The 22,958-nt window shown below is 39.1% G+C and overlaps 1 protein-coding gene and 2 long non-coding RNA genes across 5 annotated transcripts in view; 2 read left to right on the forward strand and 1 right to left on the reverse strand.

Annotated features, from left to right (window-relative positions):
• Nucleotides 1-22,958, reverse strand: part of TET1 (tet methylcytosine dioxygenase 1) — a 91,855-nt gene that overhangs the window by 11,256 nt on the left and 57,641 nt on the right. For all 3 annotated transcript variants that reach the window (XM_071749053.1, XM_071749054.1, XM_071749056.1), the window contains 5 exons: nucleotides 16,271-16,479; nucleotides 15,257-15,407; nucleotides 12,346-12,435; nucleotides 11,756-11,893; nucleotides 3,013-3,352 (listed from right to left, as the gene is read on the reverse strand). In XM_071749053.1, coding sequence (XP_071605154.1) covers nucleotides 3,013-3,352; nucleotides 11,756-11,893; nucleotides 12,346-12,435; nucleotides 15,257-15,407; nucleotides 16,271-16,479 — 928 coding nt within the window. The remainder of the gene's footprint in view (nucleotides 1-3,012; nucleotides 3,353-11,755; nucleotides 11,894-12,345; nucleotides 12,436-15,256; nucleotides 15,408-16,270; nucleotides 16,480-22,958) is intronic.
• On the forward strand, nucleotides 3,345-7,722 carry LOC139798436 (uncharacterized). The gene is made up of 2 exons (XR_011726811.1): nucleotides 3,345-3,625; nucleotides 7,466-7,722. It is a non-coding gene; the product is annotated as an uncharacterized lncRNA (long non-coding RNA).
• LOC139798437 (uncharacterized) lies at nucleotides 9,751-21,650 on the forward strand. The gene is made up of 3 exons (XR_011726812.1): nucleotides 9,751-9,849; nucleotides 16,545-16,638; nucleotides 20,002-21,650. It is a non-coding gene; the product is annotated as an uncharacterized lncRNA (long non-coding RNA).

Here is a 22,958-nt window from a genome sequence, read left to right on the forward strand (position 1 = left end):
TTCACCCTATATTATGATCAAAGGAATAAGTGAGCTTACAGATCTTGTCCATCACAGCAAGCAATTTATTGAATTACAATAATTTATGTTAGCAAGTAACTACTCAGAAATAGTAATTAAAAAAAAAAAAACAAACAAAAAAACCCCCACGGAACTGGCAATGTACTCCAGGTAAATCCATCCTTACAAAGCTCCATCATGGAATTTGGCTTCCATCTAACTGCCACACATTAATTATTTCAGAACTTTGTGGAAACCTGCTTGTTCAGTTTATGTCCATTCCCTAATGGAATAGTGGCTCCCCACAGTAGTGATGTTTGTGGAATGCTCCCCTCAGACAACTGATTCTCACCAGGGGTAAATTCAATCCAGAGTCTGCTGGAGTAATGGGAAAGAATTCCACTGACTGTGATGGGCTTTGCATCCTGCATCCCACGAAACTGCTCTACATGTGTTTTGTTGCCAAACTAGCACCCCACAGAGAGTCCTTGCATATTCTCATAAAAGACCTTCTCTGTCAGTGTTTCTTCTTTGTTCCATAAATACACAGCACGTTTAATTGCTTTACTGAATATAGAACTATTCTTTCTTCTATCCTTTTAGTAATTTGTAAGTAGTGATGGATTAAAAGACATCTTTCAATAGGAATGCAAAAAATGTTTGTTTTTTTCATTTAGTGAGTTTTTTCTAATTTTGTATGTAGTTTTCAAATATTTGTCTTTTGGTTTATGTTTCATTTGTGGTATGACCAGAACTGAATGACACTATTAAGATGAAGGGATTCTGATTTAAATAATAAAATTCTTTCCTGTAGTTTACCATCAGGAGTAACTAGTGGCTGGCTGGTCCATTGTCTCACAGGCCCTTGGATTTTCATATTGAGCTTACAAATCTCAATTAGACTAAAATTTTCCCATCTGCAGGACTGAAATGATACCTGCCACTGAACGGAAAAATCAATCAATGACTGATGCCCTATGATGGCAAAAACTGCATGTACAAATATAATACTGTAATATTCTAAATCCCTAATGTATAGATCTTTGCTTTTTACTGTGGGTTGGGGCAGGGCAGTGGTGGTGTCACATAAGGTGCATAAGGACTTGAAATTTATTTCATGCAGAAAACAACAACACTTCCTGCAAACTGCAACTTCCTCTGCCACAGCTGCCCAGTTAGTGAAGCTGCTTTGAAATGGTTCATATGGCCAACTGCAGCAATATGTGCCAGCACCAGATTTGGGGATTACAGTGTTGATATCTTTTTTGCAGAATTCTGCTGTCAAAATTTCCATGACAAAATCTTCACTTTTATGATAGAAATTAAGCATTTCTATTCACATTCCTATTTTTCCATCTCTGAAAAACTTTCTCTCATGAAAGCATTTCTTGCTCACTCGTGACTTGTTTTCATCAGCAGTCCTTTTAGATTACTTTACCAAAATACTTAAATCTAAACAAATTATGTAAACTGACTTGTTTGCACAGTTATTTTATTATTTTTCCATGTCCAAGTAAAAAAAGTTCTATGCTTCCAAAGCATATGGCAAAACTCTGGATATGGTGCCATGTGTTAAAGGCATGGTTTGCAGAAATTGAAGCCATGCCTATTTGTAATAACCACAATGGCATGTACAGGTAGGTGGTTCATAACTCTTACTTCAGTGTCTCAAATTTTGTGTTTCAAACCAACTTTCAAGTGGGACCAGAAAATTCCAGAATTTCTTCCCAAACCAGTTCTTTGACACTCCCAGGACTTTCAGTCCAGCCGGAGCAGGGTGGAAGTTACTAATCACTGCTTTGGTGTTGTTGTTGGATGTTGTCCTCAAGCTGAAGCAGTGCTTCTATATTTGTTTCAAAGCCTGGACTGTGTCTACCAAATTTGAGTGCAGAATCACTGAAAGTCTGTCCAGTTTCCTGGGGGGGTCAATAGTACCACTTGTCCCTTTCTTATTCCATCTTGCTATATGCAACAAGTATTGGTTGCCTCAGCTCCTCTACTGAGACAAAGCAGGGGGGCTGAGTGCAAATTATGAGAACATGTAAAATAGATTTATTTTTTTAATCCCCACCCCACAAAATGCAGATGTTCTTCTAAATACATTTAACTATTACTTCTCCCCTTAAATCTTCTACATATACCTAGATGCTTCTCATTACAAAAAATTCAAAATTCCAGCAGATAAAAAGCTGCTTTTATTTATTTTTCCCCTTTTAATCACAGAATTTAAGTCCATGACTCCCTCCACCTCTTCCTTCTTTTACACTTCTCAGTATCTGTGAAGTCTCATCAATAGTCCTGTTCTCTGAAGAACTGCTCCAAAACCTGACCCCAGCCAAGACAACATTCATCAAAAGCACCTCAGGCAAGGCACAATTCTATGTCACAAACATGTGACAAGACAGCCTCAGTCATTGTCTTGTTACAGAACAAGCCCAATGTACCTTTTACCTCCCTGCTGACATGTTCCCTTACCAGCATTATTAATAATTATTATTACCAATAATATTTAAAGAAACAATTTGATAAGCACTCTTGTCGTAGGTAAAACCCGGGTGTCTTCAGCAAGCCCCTTGCTTTGCAAGCATTACCCATGCCAGAGGCAGGGAACTGCCATCAGCTCAGAGCCTGAGAAAGCCATTGTCTTGCAGAGGAAGTGGATTACTCAGGTCTTGTGCTTTCAAATGACAGAAACTCATGGCTGTTGTTTGATACAGATCCCTACAGCAGAATTTCCAGATGTTCCTACTGCCATTATTTATTAGTATAGAGGAACTTTGAAATATTTCACTGATGCTAACACACCACCACAAACTTATTTTTGGGTGATCACCTGTTGTTTTCTTTCCTGTGCTGAGAGAGAACATTGACCACAATGATTGCTCATTAGCCCCTAAAACACAGAATAGAGAAATATTTCATAAAACCTAAGGAGCTTTTCCATCCCCTGTGATGAGCAAGAGGCTATGCAGCATCAGAAGAGACTGGCAGAATTTAATAAGCACCACTCACCTAAACAATGCAAATTGTTGCCAAGATTATCTGGGGCTTCAGTTTTCAGCTTTACTGGAGTTGAGTATTTTTTATCTACTAATGGCTGCTTTTCAGTCGGGGTTCTCCTTGTGTCTGGTTTCTTTTTCTTTGTAGCTCTGAGAGGCTCCGCTAACATTCGCACTTCTCTGGGAAAAGCTGTGAGCACCTGTATGGCTCCGGCTTTTATTTTAGCTTCCAGTCCCTCTTTGGTGCCAAATTCATCTGTTTGTGAAATTTTGTAAAGAGGTAACACATGGAGCTGCTCATCACTTGGAATCACCCCCACTCGCCTGTTATCTTCCTTCGTCAACGTACAGACCTGGCAAGAACAGAAACATTTACAAATACAGCCACATACATCAAATACAAAAGTTATTTCAATATTGAGGCACTCACGCTAACTTCACTGTTTTCTCATATTTGATGGCCTCAATGCTACAGGTCTTTCAAATGGAAACATCTGAAAAATATTTTGATTTATGATGATGCAGGAAAAACCATCGGTACTTGAAGAGTAAGACCAAGGCACTGGTGCTGGATAGGAAAAATGAAACTTTGGCTCATCTCACACTAAACACAGATTGCAGCCTTGGTAAGTAATCTGAGCTATAAATATACTGTAAATTCCTAAGCATTCAGATGTAATTTAAAAAAAATACATATTTTATGTCCAGATTAATTTTCAAGGACTAAAACATTAAAAAAAATTTTTTTTAACTAGAGGTTTCTTGACATGCAACTGTTTTTATTTTTTGTTTTAGCTGGTGAATGAAGAAATCCCAAGCAGTTATTCACCCTGCTCCATGTCTCTAGCAAATCTCTGCTCTAATTCCCTCTTCTCTTTATACACACCATCAAATCAACATCCTTTCCTCACTCTGGCTGCTTCCTGCAATGATGCCTCAAGACTCAGTGAATTTTTAGTTTCTCTTACTACTTTCTCTTATTAAATTATTGCGTTGTGAGATACCAGGGCAGAGAGGAGAATGCTGCTCAGATCCAGTTTGATAAGAGAACAGCAGAAATGTGAAGAAACGTATTCAAAACTTATTACAAGAGTTTTCTTACTATAATTTTCCCAAATCACTGCTGAACCTTTGCAGTACTTCTTTTCAGCACTTCTAGAGTTATGGACATTCTTAGTTCAATATTTTACCTTTAGAGAAATGCTAAAACCAGCATTCTGGGCTTGCTGGTTTCATTCTGTGCTTTCCAAGGGATGGCAACAGTTTTCCACATACAAGCACAAGTGTATGAGTAAGTCAGGCCATTTATAGTTTTATTGATTGCATTCATAAGAGGCTACTGTTTCCCACAACAATGCACTGTGCTACTAGAAAGCCACGTGTTCTACCATGGCTTGGTTAAGCTGCTGTTTCACAGGGAGTTACTAACCACACACATACAGGAATCTGAGTGCCATCAAGGATGAGATGATACTCCCTAAATGGAAACATTATCATTCCATCATTGTGTAGGCTGAATGTGATTCCTATCCTAAACAGTTAATCCAGTTTCTCAGGATCATGTCACCATGCCTAACATTCCAAAGGAGAAAAAAAATATTATTATTTAGGGGAAAAAAACCAAAATATTTTTATTTTTAGCACAGCTTTCACATAAAGGCATCACACAATTAATTCCAGAGTAATAAAACTAAAGAATCACAAAACTAAAAATCCTAAATCAATAAGGTGGCAGTTAGAGCTTTATAAATAGCTATATGCAAAGCTTGACAGCTACAGAGCAGCAAAAGGAGAACATTTGAGGAGCACAAAGGAAAAGAGCTTTTCAGGTGGCATTCTGAAAGGATCAAGAGAAAGGCTCTTAAGAAGGCAAAGTGAAGGGGCAATTAGAAGCTGATAAATAGCACTGACTGATGTACTTGCTCCATGCCTACTTACCTCTTCTGGGCAGCCTGTGGACTATGAGGAAGAGTTAGAAAAAACAAGTTGTTCCATGAGCAGTGAATGATGCCTCATTTCCTCTGGACTTCTCCATCCCCATGCTCCCACATGCCCGACCCCAGCTCCGTTATCCCTGCTCCCCTCTGTGCCCACTGCCACGGGCCAGCAGAATCTGGGAGTGGCTGAAATGTCACAGCTTGGAATGAGAGCTTAAAATCTCTAAAGACAATTCAGTTTCTGTAAATTTCAGCAAAATTTGGTTGGAATTTGCCAGCAGATTCCAAGTTATTCAGGAAGGTGAAAGAGGTCAGGACGTATAGAGAACACAGTTACCATGACTCATGTTCTTAAAAAGCCCAGCACGTCCTCCCCTTCTAAACTAAAAACAAAAGCAGTAATAAAATGAGCACAGAGGGGCCTAGGTCACACATACTCTCATCAGAAACTGCATGTCTCTCACTTGTCTTTTCAAGTATCATGTCCAGCCTATTTCTGGACCCATATGCTAGTCTGAAAAAATGTCCATATCTTGAAAAGTCAATCCCCAATCATGTTTATTTTTAAAACTGAGTCCCTCATCCAATTTATGGTTCTAAATTGCATGGAAAACTGATCTTGTGCATTTATAAGAATTATTCTTTTCCGTTAAAATACTTACTCTAAAAAATGTAATAATCATCTTTCATCTGACTTACAGTTAGGCAAAGATAGACGAGTTCTACATTTTCACAACAGGAAGGAGCATAAAAGCAGAGACAAAAATCAAAGCTTGTAGTGGTTGAAAAAACTTCATTTAAGCAAAATAAGTATTTGTCACTATCACAAAGCCAACACCCCCTTTAGAACAAGAAAGCTAAAGAACTCTTTTGAAGACCTAATATAAGGGCTGCAGTATTATTTCCAGGACAATGTTGAAATTACGAATGACTTCAACACACACATTATATTAACTACTGAGTTAAAACAGATAAAATTAAGAAATGAATGTACATTTAAAAATGTTAAAACCCTGAGGATCAGTACACTCACAGCCTAAATACTATGACAGCAAACTTAACATATGTTAAATGTTAAGGTCAGCATCTCCTTTAATATATTTTAATATAAAAGGAAGGACACAGGGGCAAGTGGATAACTGCAAAGTTAATGTTATGAGGTAACTGGCTATAAATGAAGGCCCTAGAGATAAGCTAGCAATTGACAACTGAAGTAGAGTAACCCATCAAATGGGAAACATCCATTTCAAAGCCAATCTAATATTCAAATTTGCACATTCCACAAAATATTTGCATATTGCGTATTTGCATATTACACAAAATAATCCTTTAAGGAACCTTAAAAGAAGATACTGATGGGAACCTAAAATCAACATTTTCCATTGGTACTGATACTGTGCTGCAAACACAAACATGAGAAAATCATGGCCTCTGTTAAAGCCCATTTATACTGTGAGGCTGCATCTCCTGCTACTCTACAAACTTTTTCAAAAATATGCAGCTAAATCATCCAGGATGCTCAAAAGCCAAGGAAAATATTGGGCATGTGGTTTGTTTAGGTTTCCATTGTGCTTGGTGATCAAAACCATTACCTGTTCTGGATTTAGTGAAGTCATGGTAAATCTTGCATAATCGTAAAACTGTATTTTTACTTTTTTTAAACTTGAAATGCACCCATGAACTCAATGGATTTCCCTCCACAGAAACATCTGCAGCCACACAGCTCCCAGTGTGTTATTCTGGGACTCTTTGATCCATCTTCCTTCTCTTGAAATTAACACACAGAAATGATGTAGCCCAGATGGTTTGAATTCAAGTTTCAGCAAAGCAGCCTCTCAAAACCTGACTGATGGCATCGAGTTTCCTGGGCTCATCCTTCCTCCCTTTGCAACAGAAAGCAGTGGGTGGTGCCACATCATCACTGCTTACCATTACCCTGCAGACAGGCAAACTGTGACATTTTATTGGCCTGTTACACCCTGAGTAATCACACCTAAGTCAGAGCAGGAAACCCCAAAGGCATTTTTCTCTTGCCCACAATCCCCACATGTCAGACATCACTTCTGATCCATACGCTGTAAGGGGCCCAACGTGTGAGCCCCCGGCTCACGTGCCAGTACAGTGAGCTTCTCATGTTTCTCCATTTTCCCATCATAAAGAACAGTGACAAAAATCCTTCCTTTACAGCCCCATGGAGTAGATTTTTTTCTCCTACTTAACATCACCTGAAGCACCCATCTTAAGCACTGTGGGCACAGTCCAGAGTGTATGTAGCTCAGCTACTCAGGAGAGAGAGAGATGCTGTCATTTATTGCACAGGCCTGGGCCTGTAAGGAATGACTTGATGAGCTGTAACTACAGAAATACAGTAAGTTATTGAAAGAGCAGGGGACTATGTTTGTTTAAATAAATCAGGAGCAGTTTGCTGATGGATTGCTTGTTGACACTACTTAGTTCTGCTGCCAATAATAAATTTTATATTGTAGCTGCCCTTAAAGCATGGCTTATCTTCCTCCCCTTCTACCACAGTGCCTACTACAGACTGTGTGGCACCTAGGATTACACTTAATTGTAGCTGGTCCCTCTCCTTCCTCAATGCCAGAAGAAAGGGCAACATGCCCCATAGGATGAGAAACACCCTTATACATGCTGCTGAACTAGCCAAGGCTTCATTAACCATTTTGTTCCAGTCCCTGGAAATCCTGTTACATAGAGGATGTAAATGGATTAATCCATGTATGAAGGACGTGATCCTTTGCAGCTAATTCAATAAAGAAACAAAACTACTTACATTTCACAGACTCCATTAATAACTATAAAGTGTTGGTCTGTGTGTTGCTGATTTACTGTCTAGCTTCATATCAACAAGGAACACTGTGCCCTAACACTGTGGCTGTAATGTACATCAGTGACCTTAGGAGAATGTTAAAAGATGGCAAAACAGTCTGAGTAAAAATGGACAGTATATATATATATATTGACTTAGATTCTTAAAAAGCTCAATTTGTAGGCAGAAATTAATTTTGCTTCTTTCAGGTAAACATGTTAGTTTACACTTCTGTAGAACTGCCAAGTGTTTTCATTCTACTGAAGAGCAAACAGGGAATAATAATTTTTATTCTTTGCTTTTCTACCAACAAGCAGCTCTGCTAAATTTAGGGTGTGATCCTGCCAGCCAGAAGAGATGTTCAGCAAATGAAATCTCCCACTGTAATCCCCAGTTTTTGTCCCCACTGCTAACAAGAATGAGCCTCGTTTACTTCCAGAGCCACACACAAGTACTTCAGCTGATCACCAAAACATTTATACAAAATAAAAAATACAAAAATGCTCTTCTGAAGTTCTGGCAGAGATGGAGCGTGGAAATTGTTATTGACAGCTCATTAAGTAATATTTTCTTTTAAGTATACAGTAAACTCCAGGCTTATTATCATTAAACTTATTTAAGTGCCTTCCTGAACTCATGTCTCTGCCTGGTTTAAGTTATTTAAATAGATTGTGGTTTTCTTGTGCTGTTGGTGCACTGTGCAGCATTCCTTTCATATTTGTGGTAAAAATGATTCACCAAAAACCAGTGGGGCGAAATGAAAAGGTGTCACTTATGACCTAAGTAGTGGTCACAGAACTGGCAGTGTTCACAAATACTATTTTGTAAGATATTTATTTTATTTTAACCTTTTTTAGGTTAGAGGAACTTTAGATTTCATAAATGAAGGTTTTGTGCTGGAATAAGGAAGGAAAAAGGGAAGAAATCTTACCAACATTAACAAGGTGCAAGACAAATACACTTTGTTAGGCTTTAAACTGTAAGGTGTGAATACTGTTGGAAAAAAAATCACATAAAGAGAAAAATAGTAAATAAAGTTATGGATGTCTGAGGCTTGTAAGACAGTACAAGTTGTTCTTATTCTGGCTACCACCACATTACCAGAAAACAGTCATTTGTATGAAAGCTGTCACCTCAGTTAGATGTATGACTTGCACACAGTACATTTTACTGACAAAACACATCATAGTTAGATTAATTGGCTCCTCCACAATTATTACCAGTGACCTGTAAAAAAAGTCAAGTGTGTTTTAAACTAAGTAGATAGCCAAAGCAGCTTCTGGAATTAGATCAGAATGTGGGAGGTGACCAGACAGATGCTAGAATCACCCATGGTAATTTCTTTGTGTTCCTACCACTACTTTTCTTATGTGATTAACAGATTTGGTTAAAAGCTAAAATTAGCAGCCCTAGGTTTGACCATCATCCAGCTGATCTAGACTGAAGAAAGTCCAGTACATCCAATCACCCTGTTTGGAAAACACCATTTTTCCCTTTCAGCTTCCAATCTGCACCACTGGAAGAGGAACAGACAACAGAGCTACTTAGAGCTACTGAGATGATTAAGGGAGTGGAACATCTCCCTTATGAGGAAAGGCTGAGGGAGCTGGGTCTCTTTAGTTTGGAGAAAAGGAGACTGAGGGGTGACCTCATCAATGTTTTCAAATATGTAAGGGTGAGTGTCAGGGAGATGGAGTTAGGCTTTTCTCAATGGTGACCAGTGATAGGACAAGGGGTAATGGGTGTAAATTGGAGCATAGGAGGTTCAAGTTGAATATCAGAAGAAATTTTTTTACTGTAAGGGTGACAGAGCCCTGGAACAGGCTGCCCAGGGGGGTTGTGGAGTCTCCTTCACTGGAGACATTCAAAACCCGCCTGGACACGTTCCTAGGCGATGTACTCTAGGGGGCCCTGCTCTGGCAGGGGGGGTTGGACTAGATGATCTTTCGAGGTCCCTTCCAACCCCTAGGATTCTATGAACAAACTCTGTACATCCTGTGAATCACCTCCACATCTCCTACCCATGAAGGCTGCATACAGACCACCAGGTGACTGAACTCTGCACCTTCCACATGCCCCAATTCAGGTATTTAAACTGAGTGTTAACACTTGCAACTACTTCCTATTTTCACATAGCCCGTTCCAGCAAATATATTAAAATAAAGAGGTACCCAATCTAACAAGGAGACTATCAGGTATGCAATAGAAAGAGCTATATGATGAAAATCACATTCCAAGGCATAGTTTTCAGCATTTCTAGTGATTTGATAATGTTTTGCAAGACTTAAAAAAAATTTGTAGAACTAGTAAGGCAACAATAAGTTCTGGCATATACAGCAACCTTGCACAGGTCACTGTTTTCTGTGCTGCTCATGTTTGGAGTTACTTGCAGACACATCATATACAACACATAGAAATAAAGTACCAATACCAGCAAGTTGAAATTACATCAGATGATTACAGATAAATACATCCTTAGAACTATTAAAAAACCCCCAAACCTAAACAAGCAACAGAAACAAACAAACAAAAACCAAACAAAACCACCACCAACAAAAAAAAGCTACTGTCCCCCCAGCACCTTCTGGCCATAACAAATTTTTTTGGGATCCAATATGACAGGATGGGCAGCAGGCTCAGTTTCCTTTCCATTTTAAACTAAGAGGCAATGTTACGCTTGAATTTTATTTTTTCAATACCTAAATTAAATTTCCTTAAAAAGCACACCATGCAGATTGCCAGGAAAAGAAAGTGTCTTCTTCAAATTTGGGATCTTCAAGCTATTTGAGTTCCTGCTATTCAGAAGCTTTAAAGTGACTCTATTTTCACATGAGCTTACTCGCAGCATCTCACCAATATTTTGCAGTGTGCAGTTTCAGCATTTTCTTACAGAATATCTGCATGTAACTGGAATTCTATGTAAGGCAGAAATATTAAGCCTGTTCAGGACTGAAGGATTCTGAGACCTGCTTCCATACTTGGAAGTAACAGACATTTGCCAAACATACGAGCACAGAATTTGTATTAAACAACTGTTGCAGTAATTTCATTGATGCCACATACAAATGCTAAATAAATGTTAAGTATATGTCTAAATGCAACATCTCAATGAATCACAACAACATCATAATTCTTTTTTTATTTCCAAATTAAAAAAATTACTTTTTCTAAACCAGTCAAAGATTTTAGATGGGTTTCTTTTTTCCAGATATACATCCTTTGATAGAGTAATTATTCTTGAGTGTTACCTTCCCTGATGTCCAATAAACCATTCTAATATTTAGAGCATTGCAACACTACCAGAAAACCACTGTCAGTTTTACTTTTTCTTCCCTCTTTTAAGATTGTCTTTCTTTAAGGCTATGATCTCATTTTCTATAAGATCACTTAACTGAGTAATTCCCAACGGATTTTCTCACTAGCAATCCAGCAAGGTAGTTGCTAAAACACCTATGTTTGTGGGTTTTCCTTTCACACTGAGATCTAAAGATCATAACAGTTACCTGATCAATCATGACATCATCCTCCCTATGAGCATGTGGCAAGTGCACAGTGCAAGAAAAAGTAAATTTGATGAGAACTGAGCCTGGAAGAGGTAAATTAATACCAAATCCATTTGTTTCAGTGCTTCTTCTACAGCAGTCTGTACAGCTCTCCTTGGTTAAATAATTATTTGCCTTTGAACATCTACTGTGAATAGTTCACCTGTCCTATGGCCAGTCCTCTCCTGAGGTACCAGGTACCTCAAAAGGATTAAGTTATTCTGCAGGCAGGATCACCCTCATGCCTTTCTCCATCTCTTCTGTACTAAGATTAATTTACATCCTCTGTAGACCAATAATGAGAATATGCAAATAATATGGGGATTTATAAATGGCACCAAAGAGTTTATTTTATAATACCTTAAACATTTCATGCAATGTACCCAGTAAATCAAGCAGCATTTTAAAAGATGAGTAAGCAATAAAAATGAGAAAATCTTGTGTACATACCACGGTGCTTCCATTGTGCATGTTATGTGTGTCCTTATGGGCATGGGCACAGAAATCTATGCAAGCTGTCACACCTGAGAAGGGCCTCCCATCCTTGGAGCCCAGCCGGCAGTCAGGGCCCATGTGTTCGTTTTCCACCTAAAAGTAAAACAAACTACAGGTACTTGGGACTGAAAGTCAGCAGCTTGGAACCCCACCAGCCACTGCTGCACTTGTGACAGAATGAATGCAGCCAGTAAGAATGACCAGAAAGCACATTCTTTCGTATGAAACTTAGGGCTGGATCTCCACAAGATAAAATCAGCTCAGCCAGAGCAAAAATGTCTTTACATAATAAAAACACCTTGTTTACAGTATTGTTTCTAAGCTTTTTATACATGCACAGCTCAAAGCACAACTGTGAGATGAAATAAAAAAGGTGCAGAATTTTAAAACTGAATAAAGGAACTGCTGTAATAAGCAAAGGGATTCACCACATCTGTGAGATCTGCAGCTTCTACCCATGAACATACTTGGGGATTTCATCTTGTTTTCATGCTATGCTGCCTGCTCAGATCTCCAGCTACACTAGTTGAAGGGCACACACCTACCTGGTTCTGGAAAGCTTCAGGAGCAAGCTTCTTATAAACCGGAGCCACATCAGTAGCTAAAGTTTGCAAATTATTTTCAAGAAGTTCCTCCTGCAGAGAAAGGCAACATTTAGAACACTGTGATTTGCTTTAGAAGAATCTAATCCAGTTTAGAGATGCCTGACAAGTCAGCAAAGCTTGGAAAGTCCACCTCTATATTATATCCTATCAATCTGACTTATGCTCTGCTGCCTTTTGTTATCAACCATCAATAAGCCTACTTCTGCATGACTAAAATACTAGAATTGCTAAATATAAATCAACCAAAAAACATCAAAGTATATCTGTTGGGGAAAAGAAGCCCAACACAGAAGAAACTGATTTCTCCCTTATTTCCCTGTAGGCAGTTAAGGAATGAGGTATGTTCCACACACAGTAGAGAAATAACATCTAGGAGAGAAAAATTATATCCCACACTGAATGGAGAAGGAACCCCCAGTCTTCTGTTTGTGTTTTACTTATGACCTGTGTCAGTACAGCCCTGCTATGGGTTCCCCAGCTCTGGGGTTCCACCTTCTTTTTCTTTTGATCCTTTGAGGAACACCGAATAGCACTGAATGTTAATTTCAGTTCTTAGGGGAAGAGGTATGTTTCGTACATTGCAATAGAACTCTTATCAGAAACATCTGATAAATATTTGGTTCCCTGGTGCAAAACTCTGAACTTGATGGAAATATCCACTAGATTAGGAAGTAATACTCCTTTTCTTATGGCAAGCCATATAAACATGGAACTAGCTAGGTGAACTTCAATGGCAATGCAACATTTAAGCTCTTATTTATAGAATCAATCCCTAAATTATTTTCCTACATTTTTGCTTTTCCATGAAAATCAGCAACCAACTATGGAAGAGAAGGGTGGTGGCATACTGCCTACATTGCTTTCCTCCAGGGGCCAGGCTTTGAGAGGCAAGTGAAACTTCAGTTTTACATTCTGTATAGTGGCAAAAAAAATTCATGACTTTATTTGTTTAAAAGAAACCAAACCCACTTAACACCATATCTTGTTAACACCAATGTATACAAACATAAAAGGATTCCACATTTTTCAATCTGATGTTACATTACAAAATGATACTGTATTTTAAAGTCATGCCTTAGCCAGTTTATCAAGTGTTGATTGCTACTACAAGTTTCTCTGAACTGCACTGAGGGTAATTATCTATCCTTAATTATCTATCCTATGTACTATTCTTACCTAGGTGTATTACACCCTTTAACCTCATCTCATTCCATCCAGTGCCTCAAATGATCCAAATCTTTCTGGACTTCGAACTATCTTCTTAATTTGCTATACCTCCTAGCTTTATGTCATCTGCAAAATCACCAATATCCAATATTTAGCTAAAAGAGGTATCTATTAAGAAGGTTAATGACAAAATCAAATGAAAAGTATTTACCAGTAATTTCACTCCTTTGAGATGCACTGACAACTTGCAAGTGCACTGAAAGTGCCCAGGCACTGCTGTTGCCTACAGCTGGAGGCTTTTGTAACACTCATCCCTTCTCAGCTGCAGAATCCAAAAAGGATTTAGAACAACTTTAATAGAAAAAGGGGAATATGGGAATGCACTTTTAGATCACACATCTAGAAAATCTCCTGGTTAAGTGATCTTCTCTTTTAGGCAACTGTATTTACACTGAGGTGGAAGGCATTCTCCTCCAAAGATGTGCAGGTTACCTCTCAAGTGACTCAGCCAGGCCAGACAGCTCTCATTAGTGATTCAGCATTCCCAGGTGCTGCTGTGCTTGACTAAAGTGTCCAAATTGAGCTCAGCGTGGCCATTTCACAGACTCTGAGGAAGTGATGCCACTCTGCAGTCTCAAAGAGCTCGTAATATGGTCAAAGATTCCTTGTAAGAGATCTGGCACGGCCTGATATTTCACTAGACTACGTATGATGGCTGCTGCCTCTGTTGTTTCCCCAGCTAATGTTATTAAAAGCATTAGAAACTCACAGAGAAAAAAGGCTCCATGCACAGCACTATACAGAGGGAGAACCTAAAAACACAGGATCATAGCAAAAGAACAAAGGAAAAGGAACAGGAGGGAAAACAAATTATAAAACAAATTCCCTCAAGACATGCAGGGCTATTGTCAGTATGCTCTGTTCTGCTGAGGCAGGAGTCCCCCACTTTAAATGCTGGTGAAGTCTGTAAACGCCCATAATGCAAGTGGACAGCACAACTCAGAGGAGACTGAGGGCTTTGCATTCATGCACATGTGCATAAAAGATGGATTGGGTTTTTTTTTTAGAGGCTCATTACTGCATATAATCCCATCTCTATTTTCTCTGCTATCTCAGCTTCATGTCATCACTCACTCATAAGCAGCAATTACAGTAGCACTTGACTGCATTTTCTAGTGTATTCATTGCTCACAAAATATGCTGCCCACAGAAAAACCAGGTTATTCTAGGTGGCTCCTTCTAGAGAGGAGAGCAGGCTGTCAAGTGGTCAAACCACAGTATGGAAGCAGTGCCACCCAAGCTACAAAACTTTCTATGACAAGGTGAAAGGACTGAATTTCTGAGGTGCAGCCTTGGTGCTTAGAAAAACCTTTAGCTGTATTTTATAGTAAGAAAGAATTAACATTTTATTCAGTTGCACATTGGAGCTGTATGTGCATACAGAAAAGCACTTAAGGATAATTTTAGTGTATTTAAATATGCAGTGAATTACACTGAGTTTTCATACAGTGGGAAATTACAAATACTACACTTACAATACATTTAGTTGGGTGCCTGTGTGAGAAGCTATGCATACATACGTAAGAGAGAAAGGGTGGGTATTCACAAATTCAATTTCTAGTTCTGAAAATCAGCAAAGTATTTGGAGGAAAACAAAACAATAAAATAAATAAATAAACCTTACTTGTTTAGGGTCATCAGTGAGAAGCCTGAATTTCCTGGGGTTTTTGCTTCTGGCAAACTTACAGCCATTGAAATACATACTCCATGAACAGCCAAATGAGAACGATGCTCCACAAGTTTCTGGATCAAGTCCTTGACATGCACAAGTACGACTATGAAAGGAAATAGAGACATCACATGTTTGCTATTACTTTTATAATATATAACATAACAACAGAAGAACTTATAAAATATGCCAATTTAACCAGATCTTTTCTGTTAAGGAAATCCTCGTGTAGAGGGCTGACCTTTTTCCCCATTAGAACAGTTTCAACTCCCCAAAGTCCTACTTCAGGGAAATACTAATACTGTTACAGATACATAAATATACCCACACTACTTTGATTTTGACTTCTCCATTGGATAAAATTACAAGAAAATAACAGTGCTACTAATGGTTACCCTTAAATCCAATAGCTATTCTGTTATGTGAAGAAACATCATTAGCTCCAACTTGATGTAACTTTTGAAGCAGATCAGCTCTACTCAGTCCAAGCATTAGATCCAAGTCACTGCAGAAGTATTACTGAGTCTGCTAAATGTGGGCTACACAAAAATCAGCACAAAGGCAGCACTGCTCCAGAGCCTCAGATGCAATTAATCATATAGTGGATTAAACTGAATTTCTCTCTGAGGCAGAGAGAGGGAGTGTTCAATTTCATATTGACAAAAAAAAGTTGCATATCATCTTCTCAGTAACTCTTCAGCATGGCCATGTGTGCAAAGGGCACACTGACTGCCCCTCTGCACCATGTGCAAAGCCAGGAGAGAAGTTCCTTGCCACCCCTTTCCCTGGGAACAGCACATACACCTCTCCAGTAAAAGCCAGGAACTAACTTTTACACTAAAATGACACCTAGTAGTAACGTGAGCTTTTGCACACTTACTTGTCAAACTACTGAATTGTCAGGTTACTTATTCTAGAACATTGAAAAGGCAACACAAAAGGCAATCATTTACTATTAAAGTAACTTACTCCTCATTTAAGGCGCATCTGCGGCTGGTGGGACAGCCGTATTTTCTGAGAGTCTGTGTCAGCTCCTTGTACAGTGTATCAGCCAGGAGGTGAGGGATCCCTTCCCAGGCCAAGATGAGAATCACAATGACAGCAGTTTGACAGTGGTGTCCTGCACGCTGACGTACCAAGCACAGCAACTTTTCCTCATCACTGCTTCTTCGTATCACCTGGAAGAGGTTTTTTTTTGTTTTTACTCTTAGGCAAGCACAGGAAACTCGTTTCTCTTCTCCAGGACGTGTAAGGCCCAGGAGAGTAAGAAATACTGCTGACCAGAGAGAGTGCCCACCAGCAAGCAGGGCTGCAACAGCATCAGACACTGATCTCTGGTATAGAGCATGCTTCTGCATTGCCTTTTTACCTGTAGAAAAAACAGCAGTGCACTTTTACAGGAGGAGGAATATTTTAGATGTTCTACACAAATAATAAAGATGGATTAAGTGGAAAACAACCATTAGAAGTAAATAATAATCCTGAGACAACAGACCCACTGCAAATGTAACAGTTACCTTGAAAATAAAACTGAAAACATATTCCCAAAGCCCAGAATGCAGGTACAGGGGATCACATCACAGGAGCACTCACATACATGGGCTGGGATGGTTACCACAGTTATGTGTCAGTACATAAAATGGTTTGTACCTCACAAAGCAAGATTAAAGAAAGCAATGAAAAAATGTGCTCTTAATGAAGGAAGCAAGGAGTTTTTTCAGAACATGACCCTAGACAACCTCCATTGAAGTTCTTTGCAGAGTGCTTACATTTTTACTGAACTGTATGATATACAAACCAATCATTACCAACTTATCCGTAAAACCCAAAGACACTATGGAACAGTACAATATACTACTGAATTCAAGGGAAAAAAATAAGCTAGGTGGTCCTATCCCATATATTTAGGTTTTTATCACAATTTCAAACAGAGGTGCATTGTCAGACAACAAAAAAAATACAACAAAGCTAGGCAATGGAAGAACATAACCTTTGAAAATACATTTATCTGTTCTTCAAACACATTCTAGCCAGCATGGCCCGAATGAGGCTCCCAGCAAAGGTATCTGAACCTCAGTGTTAAGCTTCAAACACCTTGGGCCTTTACCCCTCTTCAGGCATGAGAGGCTGAATCCTCTTCCTGTTGTACCTCAGATGGGGAGCACCAAGTCTCTGTCTCCCTGCGTGCAGATGCCAAGTTCTTTCCTTGCAGACGCTGCCACTCTGTAGCAACACCCCCAGCTCAGGGCAAGCTTCCCACCCAATGCCCCCTTCTCCATCAGCAGAACTCCCACAGACACTTTACTAGTCACAGGCTATAAAAGCAGGAAAACAGACAAGTTTCTCTTTGAGTACCTCTGAGTATCTGAGTTTTCCCAAATATAATGGATTGATGTTCGAAGCTGTTTTTGCCAGACATGCAGCTGTCACTCAGATGTGACACCGAGCCTGGTCAGCTATGGAGATGTAAATTATTTGAACTTGTTAAAGTGGAGATCAAACACTTGTAATTACAATTGTAATTAGTCTGCAAATTACAAGTTTTTCAATAGAAAAGCAATCTCAGAGGGAACCTGTGCAGGCTTAGCAGGAAGAAGCAAGCCCAAAGTTAATTTGTATGAAAGGAGAAAGTATCAGCACCATTCTGAAGTCAGTCGTGGTCTTACTGCCAGCCTCAGGCTTGAAGAGAAAACAAAAGGAGCCTTGGTTGTGAATGACCAAGCAGTACAGCATTTTTTGTAAAGATATAAACAATTTATATTTGAGTGAGGTTTACAGGAAATCTATTATGTCAGTCTGAGTTTTACAATCGTGAGGTAGCACATTTCCTTCCAGTCAGAAGAATTTATTTTTTGGTAGTCATCATGAAGGGTCATATTTTGAGTGACTTTGTTTGTTTTGTTTTTTGTTTTTTTCCTTCCTAGGCTTTGTAACTTTTCCATAAAGAAATCTGGTGGCATTTTAAGTTTCTCAGTACAACATCAGGTTGCCCTTTTTGAATTCTCTTATAGTTTTTAACTGGAAATAGGCAATCCAGGAAAAAAAAAAACAAATGGGCAAGAAGCAAGCTTATAGTTTCCTTTACACTAACACCATACATTCCAAATTTTACATGACTGGACTTTGCTTCATTATTGCACACTGTAGAGAATGCAACAGCCTTATTGGAGCCAAAGCCATTTTACAATCCATCAATGAAGCACTATGTTATTAACAATTTTTCTAGTGCAGGAAACTGCCATAGCAGCAGTTTGACTTGGTGCCTTGTTAGCTACATTAACATTGATGGAACTGTTGATTGCCAAATTGTCGTTTGTTTTCCAGTGCCCGACTACATCAAATAATTTTTTGAATCAATTATATGTTCATTGTATTATAAGCATCTATACAGGATGCAGAAGTAAAACTGACTGCATTTGCTTTTGTTACTAAGCTCGTGGTTACCTGACAGGTGGTACAATGCAAACTGTAACTACAAACTGTGCACTGACCATCAAGCTATCACTTGTTTTAAGTGATGCACATAGTAAGGCTTTAATTGACCAATCATTCCTTGAATTACTCTTTAGTTGTCCCCAGTTTATTTCTTTATTTGTATTCTGCAATTTGTATTTCTGCAGCCTGAAATTACTGGGAGTGGTTCCATGATCCTTAAACATCCCTAAGCCATACAGTGTTTTAACCAATTGTCCTCCCATCCCACTTGTTAAATTCATACCACAGCAACACCATCTTAGTGATGTCATCAGAAGAGCAGCATATGTAAAATCTCAGCCTACACTTTAGTTCACTTTTTATTTTTCAGCATGCATTTGACAATGTCTCAGTAAGGCAAACGGAATCAGCACATTGTCACAGCCAGAGAATACAACACTAATGCAATTTATTATTCAGTTCATGTAACAGTTTAAAATGCATATTTATTTGATACTGAGTTTGTAAATATAAGCCCCAGGGTACTTACTGTTTTAGTATGAAATACAGAGATGCCAAATAATAAGTTAGAGATGCAACAAATACAGCAAGTCCCTGTTTCCTCAGACTGTAAACAATGCACAAATCCTCCAGCAAATTATGTGTACTAAAGTTGGTACTACTACCAATTTATATGATGTTTTAATAACAGGGATACAGTACCTAATATAATGCTCCAGTTTGTTTTATTTTGGTCCCTAATATATTTAAAAGGAATGAGAAAATAAACATTTGTTCAGTTGTGGAACTTTAAGACCAGGTTTTTAAAACGGAAAAATAAAAACGTCTCCCCTGCAATTGCTTTTCCACACAAAATAACCAAACTTTCTGAGTGACTCACACAGAAAAACAGTATAATCAACAAAACAGACTTGTAATAAGTTTGTAAAGTATTATGTAACACTTAAATGTCATATGCTCTCTTCTTTGCAGGTATGTAGGGCCAGATTATCCCTGAACTCTTTTTAGCAAGCTCTAGTTGACATCAGTACTATACATATATACTATAGTACATATTTATTATAGTATATAAAAAAATACATACTATATAAACGTATACACACCATATATGGGTATATATACTATGTATGTATACATATATAGCATACATGTATATCTATATGTACTATATATGTATATTTGCATATATACATACATAATACACTATATATATAAAATACATCTATCAAAAGATTCCCACACTGACAATAAATCATCTGTTTCAGATGCAACACAGCACTTCTGGAGCAGCAGACCTGACAAACTCCCCCACAATGTTTTACCAGTACCTGTCCAGCCCTGCTCTGCACTCAAAGTAACTGGGGATGAAGTCCCCTGCTGCCCACTCCCTCACCTGCTTGCTAACAGCCACATCCAGGGCAAAAGGAAAAACTGATATGGGACACATCTCCTTCTAAATAGTTTTCTACATATTTCTACATGCACGTACATACTTGGACACACAATACCACAAGCAGCATCCCTGTAAGCTGCTGATCTGGGCAAGATGTTCTTTCATTTTGATAATTTTCAAAACCAAGTTTTGCACATCCCTCTGTGCCGAGGCACTCACCCCTACAAGGACTGTGGTATGTACTACACAGACTGCACCACACCTGTCCCACCTTACTGTGACTTCCCATGTGTTCTTGTACACACCTCCATCTAAAGGAAGGCAGCAACTCCAGGAAATTATTTTATTAGCTAGCCCAGAAACTGCCAAATGGCAGAATTTGAGAATTAGGAACAAGCCTTCAAGGTTAGGGCCAGACAGCCATCTGGGACAGAAATACCATCAACAGTGATTATGGCAACACACCATAGCTAAACCTCTGTTTCTACAAACCACAAAGGTAGAAGTTAACCCAATTTTCTTAACAGAAAGCACAAGCCAAAAGCTAGAGTACACTTACTGAAGAAGTGCCATACACAGCAGAATATGCTTGAGCAGTTTAGCAACAAGCTGTAGGATAAATAAGTGGAAAAGTTTTTCACTCCCTCACACACAAGGATTCGGAAGACACTACAAGGGAAGCTAAGAATTAAAGACCACAAAACCAGGACAAGATCAGAGGAGTGGACTGCCCAGCCTTATCCTTACCCTGACAATGACTAACAGCAGTTGCCAGTGATGAGCAGAAAGACTAGCACTTGGATGCAGACTCTTCCCAACAGCTGGGGCTGTGGGTGAGCAGGGCATGGCCACTGCAATCCCCAGGCAGGGGCCATGGACTACATCCAAGAGCAGCAATACCAGCAGGGCTCCCCTGGGCTGAGGGGCTGTGGAGCAGATGGGGTGAGGTGGTGAGGGTGTGGGCCACAGACCCAGCCTTGCTGCTACCCAGTGACATGCAGCTCATCACCATCACTGTTGACAGTTGGATTCTGTGGCTTTAGAGATCACTTGGCTCTGTGATCTTTTCCAACTCTGACAATTCTGTGATTCTGTGAACCACCAGACACCTCCCACAGCCACCTGCCAGCAGCTTGGGAGACTTGCTCACCCTCTCCCAGCTTTTGAAGGATTTCCCTTCTGAGCATTTGTCCACTCACTTCTAAATCTATGCAGCACTTTACCATCCACTACACTCCTGGGCAGAGCTTAATTCCAGACTAGGTGAAAGAAAAAGCATTTACCTTTTTTTGGTGCGGAGTACGCCCGCTGCTAGTGCCCTCGAGTTCTGATACAGGGTGAGACTGAGGAACAGACTGCTGCTCAGGTCTCCATCCTGCCAGACACTTCACAGAGCCCTGCTGTGTCCCTTGCCCTCTCTGCCAGGCTGATAAGTCTCTACCTCTTCCTGTCTTTCCCAGGTACTGCTGTGTTTTCCTGAGCTGGGTAACCAGAACTGGACAGTATCACAGCCTGGCGTGCAACATGATTGTGTTTCATGTCTTTGTTCCTTCCCAGTAGTTCTCACCAGTTTCCTTTGATGTTTTCATGGATGCTGGACACTGAAGCTGAAATCTAATGAACTACTATCCCAAGCAGTAATACTCAACCTCGTGTCCATCACTTTGTATGTAAAACCACAACACTCAGCTTTTTGGGTAACTTTTGTCGAGTGAGTTTCATCTATCATTTATTTCATCTATCATTTAGTGGTCATTATTTCCAGATCACAACTTTCTCCTGCTCTTTATAATACCTGTTCCCCCCCTGAACAATTTTGCATAATCAGCAGTTTTGTTACCTCAGTGTCTCCCACTTTTGTTCGAATGATTTCTGAATACATTGAACAGCATCATAACGTTATGCTATTAATAACACCTGCTTCAGCTGTCCAAATGCTTGACTTCTACTTACTTGAATTATTTCTTTTAGATTGTTGAAGCAACTGTCTCAACCCTTGGCAGGAGCTCTGGAACAAGGAATAAGTACACTGTGAATAAAAATTACTCTATGTGCTTAAACATAAGCCAGCCTATCTAAATTAGCATGTACATGACTTATGTAAGTAGCTAAGAGCCAGACTGCAGGAGCTCAGAATAACTGATGCTGAATTACCATGTGGATGAGAAATTACTTTCCAGTTTAGGATCACCAGAATAGTTACATTAACATGATACAAGCCAGATACCACTAGCATACAGTACAAAATTTTAATTGTGAGTGAAATACACTGATACAATGACAGGATAAAAGAAAAAAAAATAAGCAAAAAACCAAAGGAACAGAGAAAAAGTTCCTTTTTAGGTTTACTTCAGTTCTATGTAGTTCTTCTGCAATACTCCCTCCAGCCCAGACTGAATTCTTCAGTAAAATCACAAAGCTTCTTTTGCAGGGTACCAGTAGTTAATTTCAAAGTGATTTGATTCAAAGAGATTTCATAGCTGAACTGGCCACTATGATTTCCTGAAATTGGTGACTAATTTAGAACAGTTTGGCTCCAAGTTTTCTAACCTGCAAATATTGCCTCTGCACAAAGCCTGTGTATGAAGTCCTTGCTACACAGGATGAGATCCTCTGCTAAATTACAATTCCAGAATAATCTACAGAAGCACAAAGCGAGAGCACAGTGCTCTTTAAAACTGCTGCTGTTCTAGCAGATGATGCTGTGTCATAGAGAGCAGAAGAAATAAATGTTCTGGTTTGAAGCAGAAGTCAGTCTGTCCTTGTTTTTCCTAATTCACCCACACACTCACATAAAACTCTTTTCTTACTGGAAAACGTTATTCCTAA

The sequence above is a fragment of the Heliangelus exortis genome, chromosome 7 (genome assembly GCF_036169615.1).
Source record: "Heliangelus exortis chromosome 7, bHelExo1.hap1, whole genome shotgun sequence".
Taxonomy (NCBI): Eukaryota; Metazoa; Chordata; class Aves; order Apodiformes; family Trochilidae; genus Heliangelus; species Heliangelus exortis.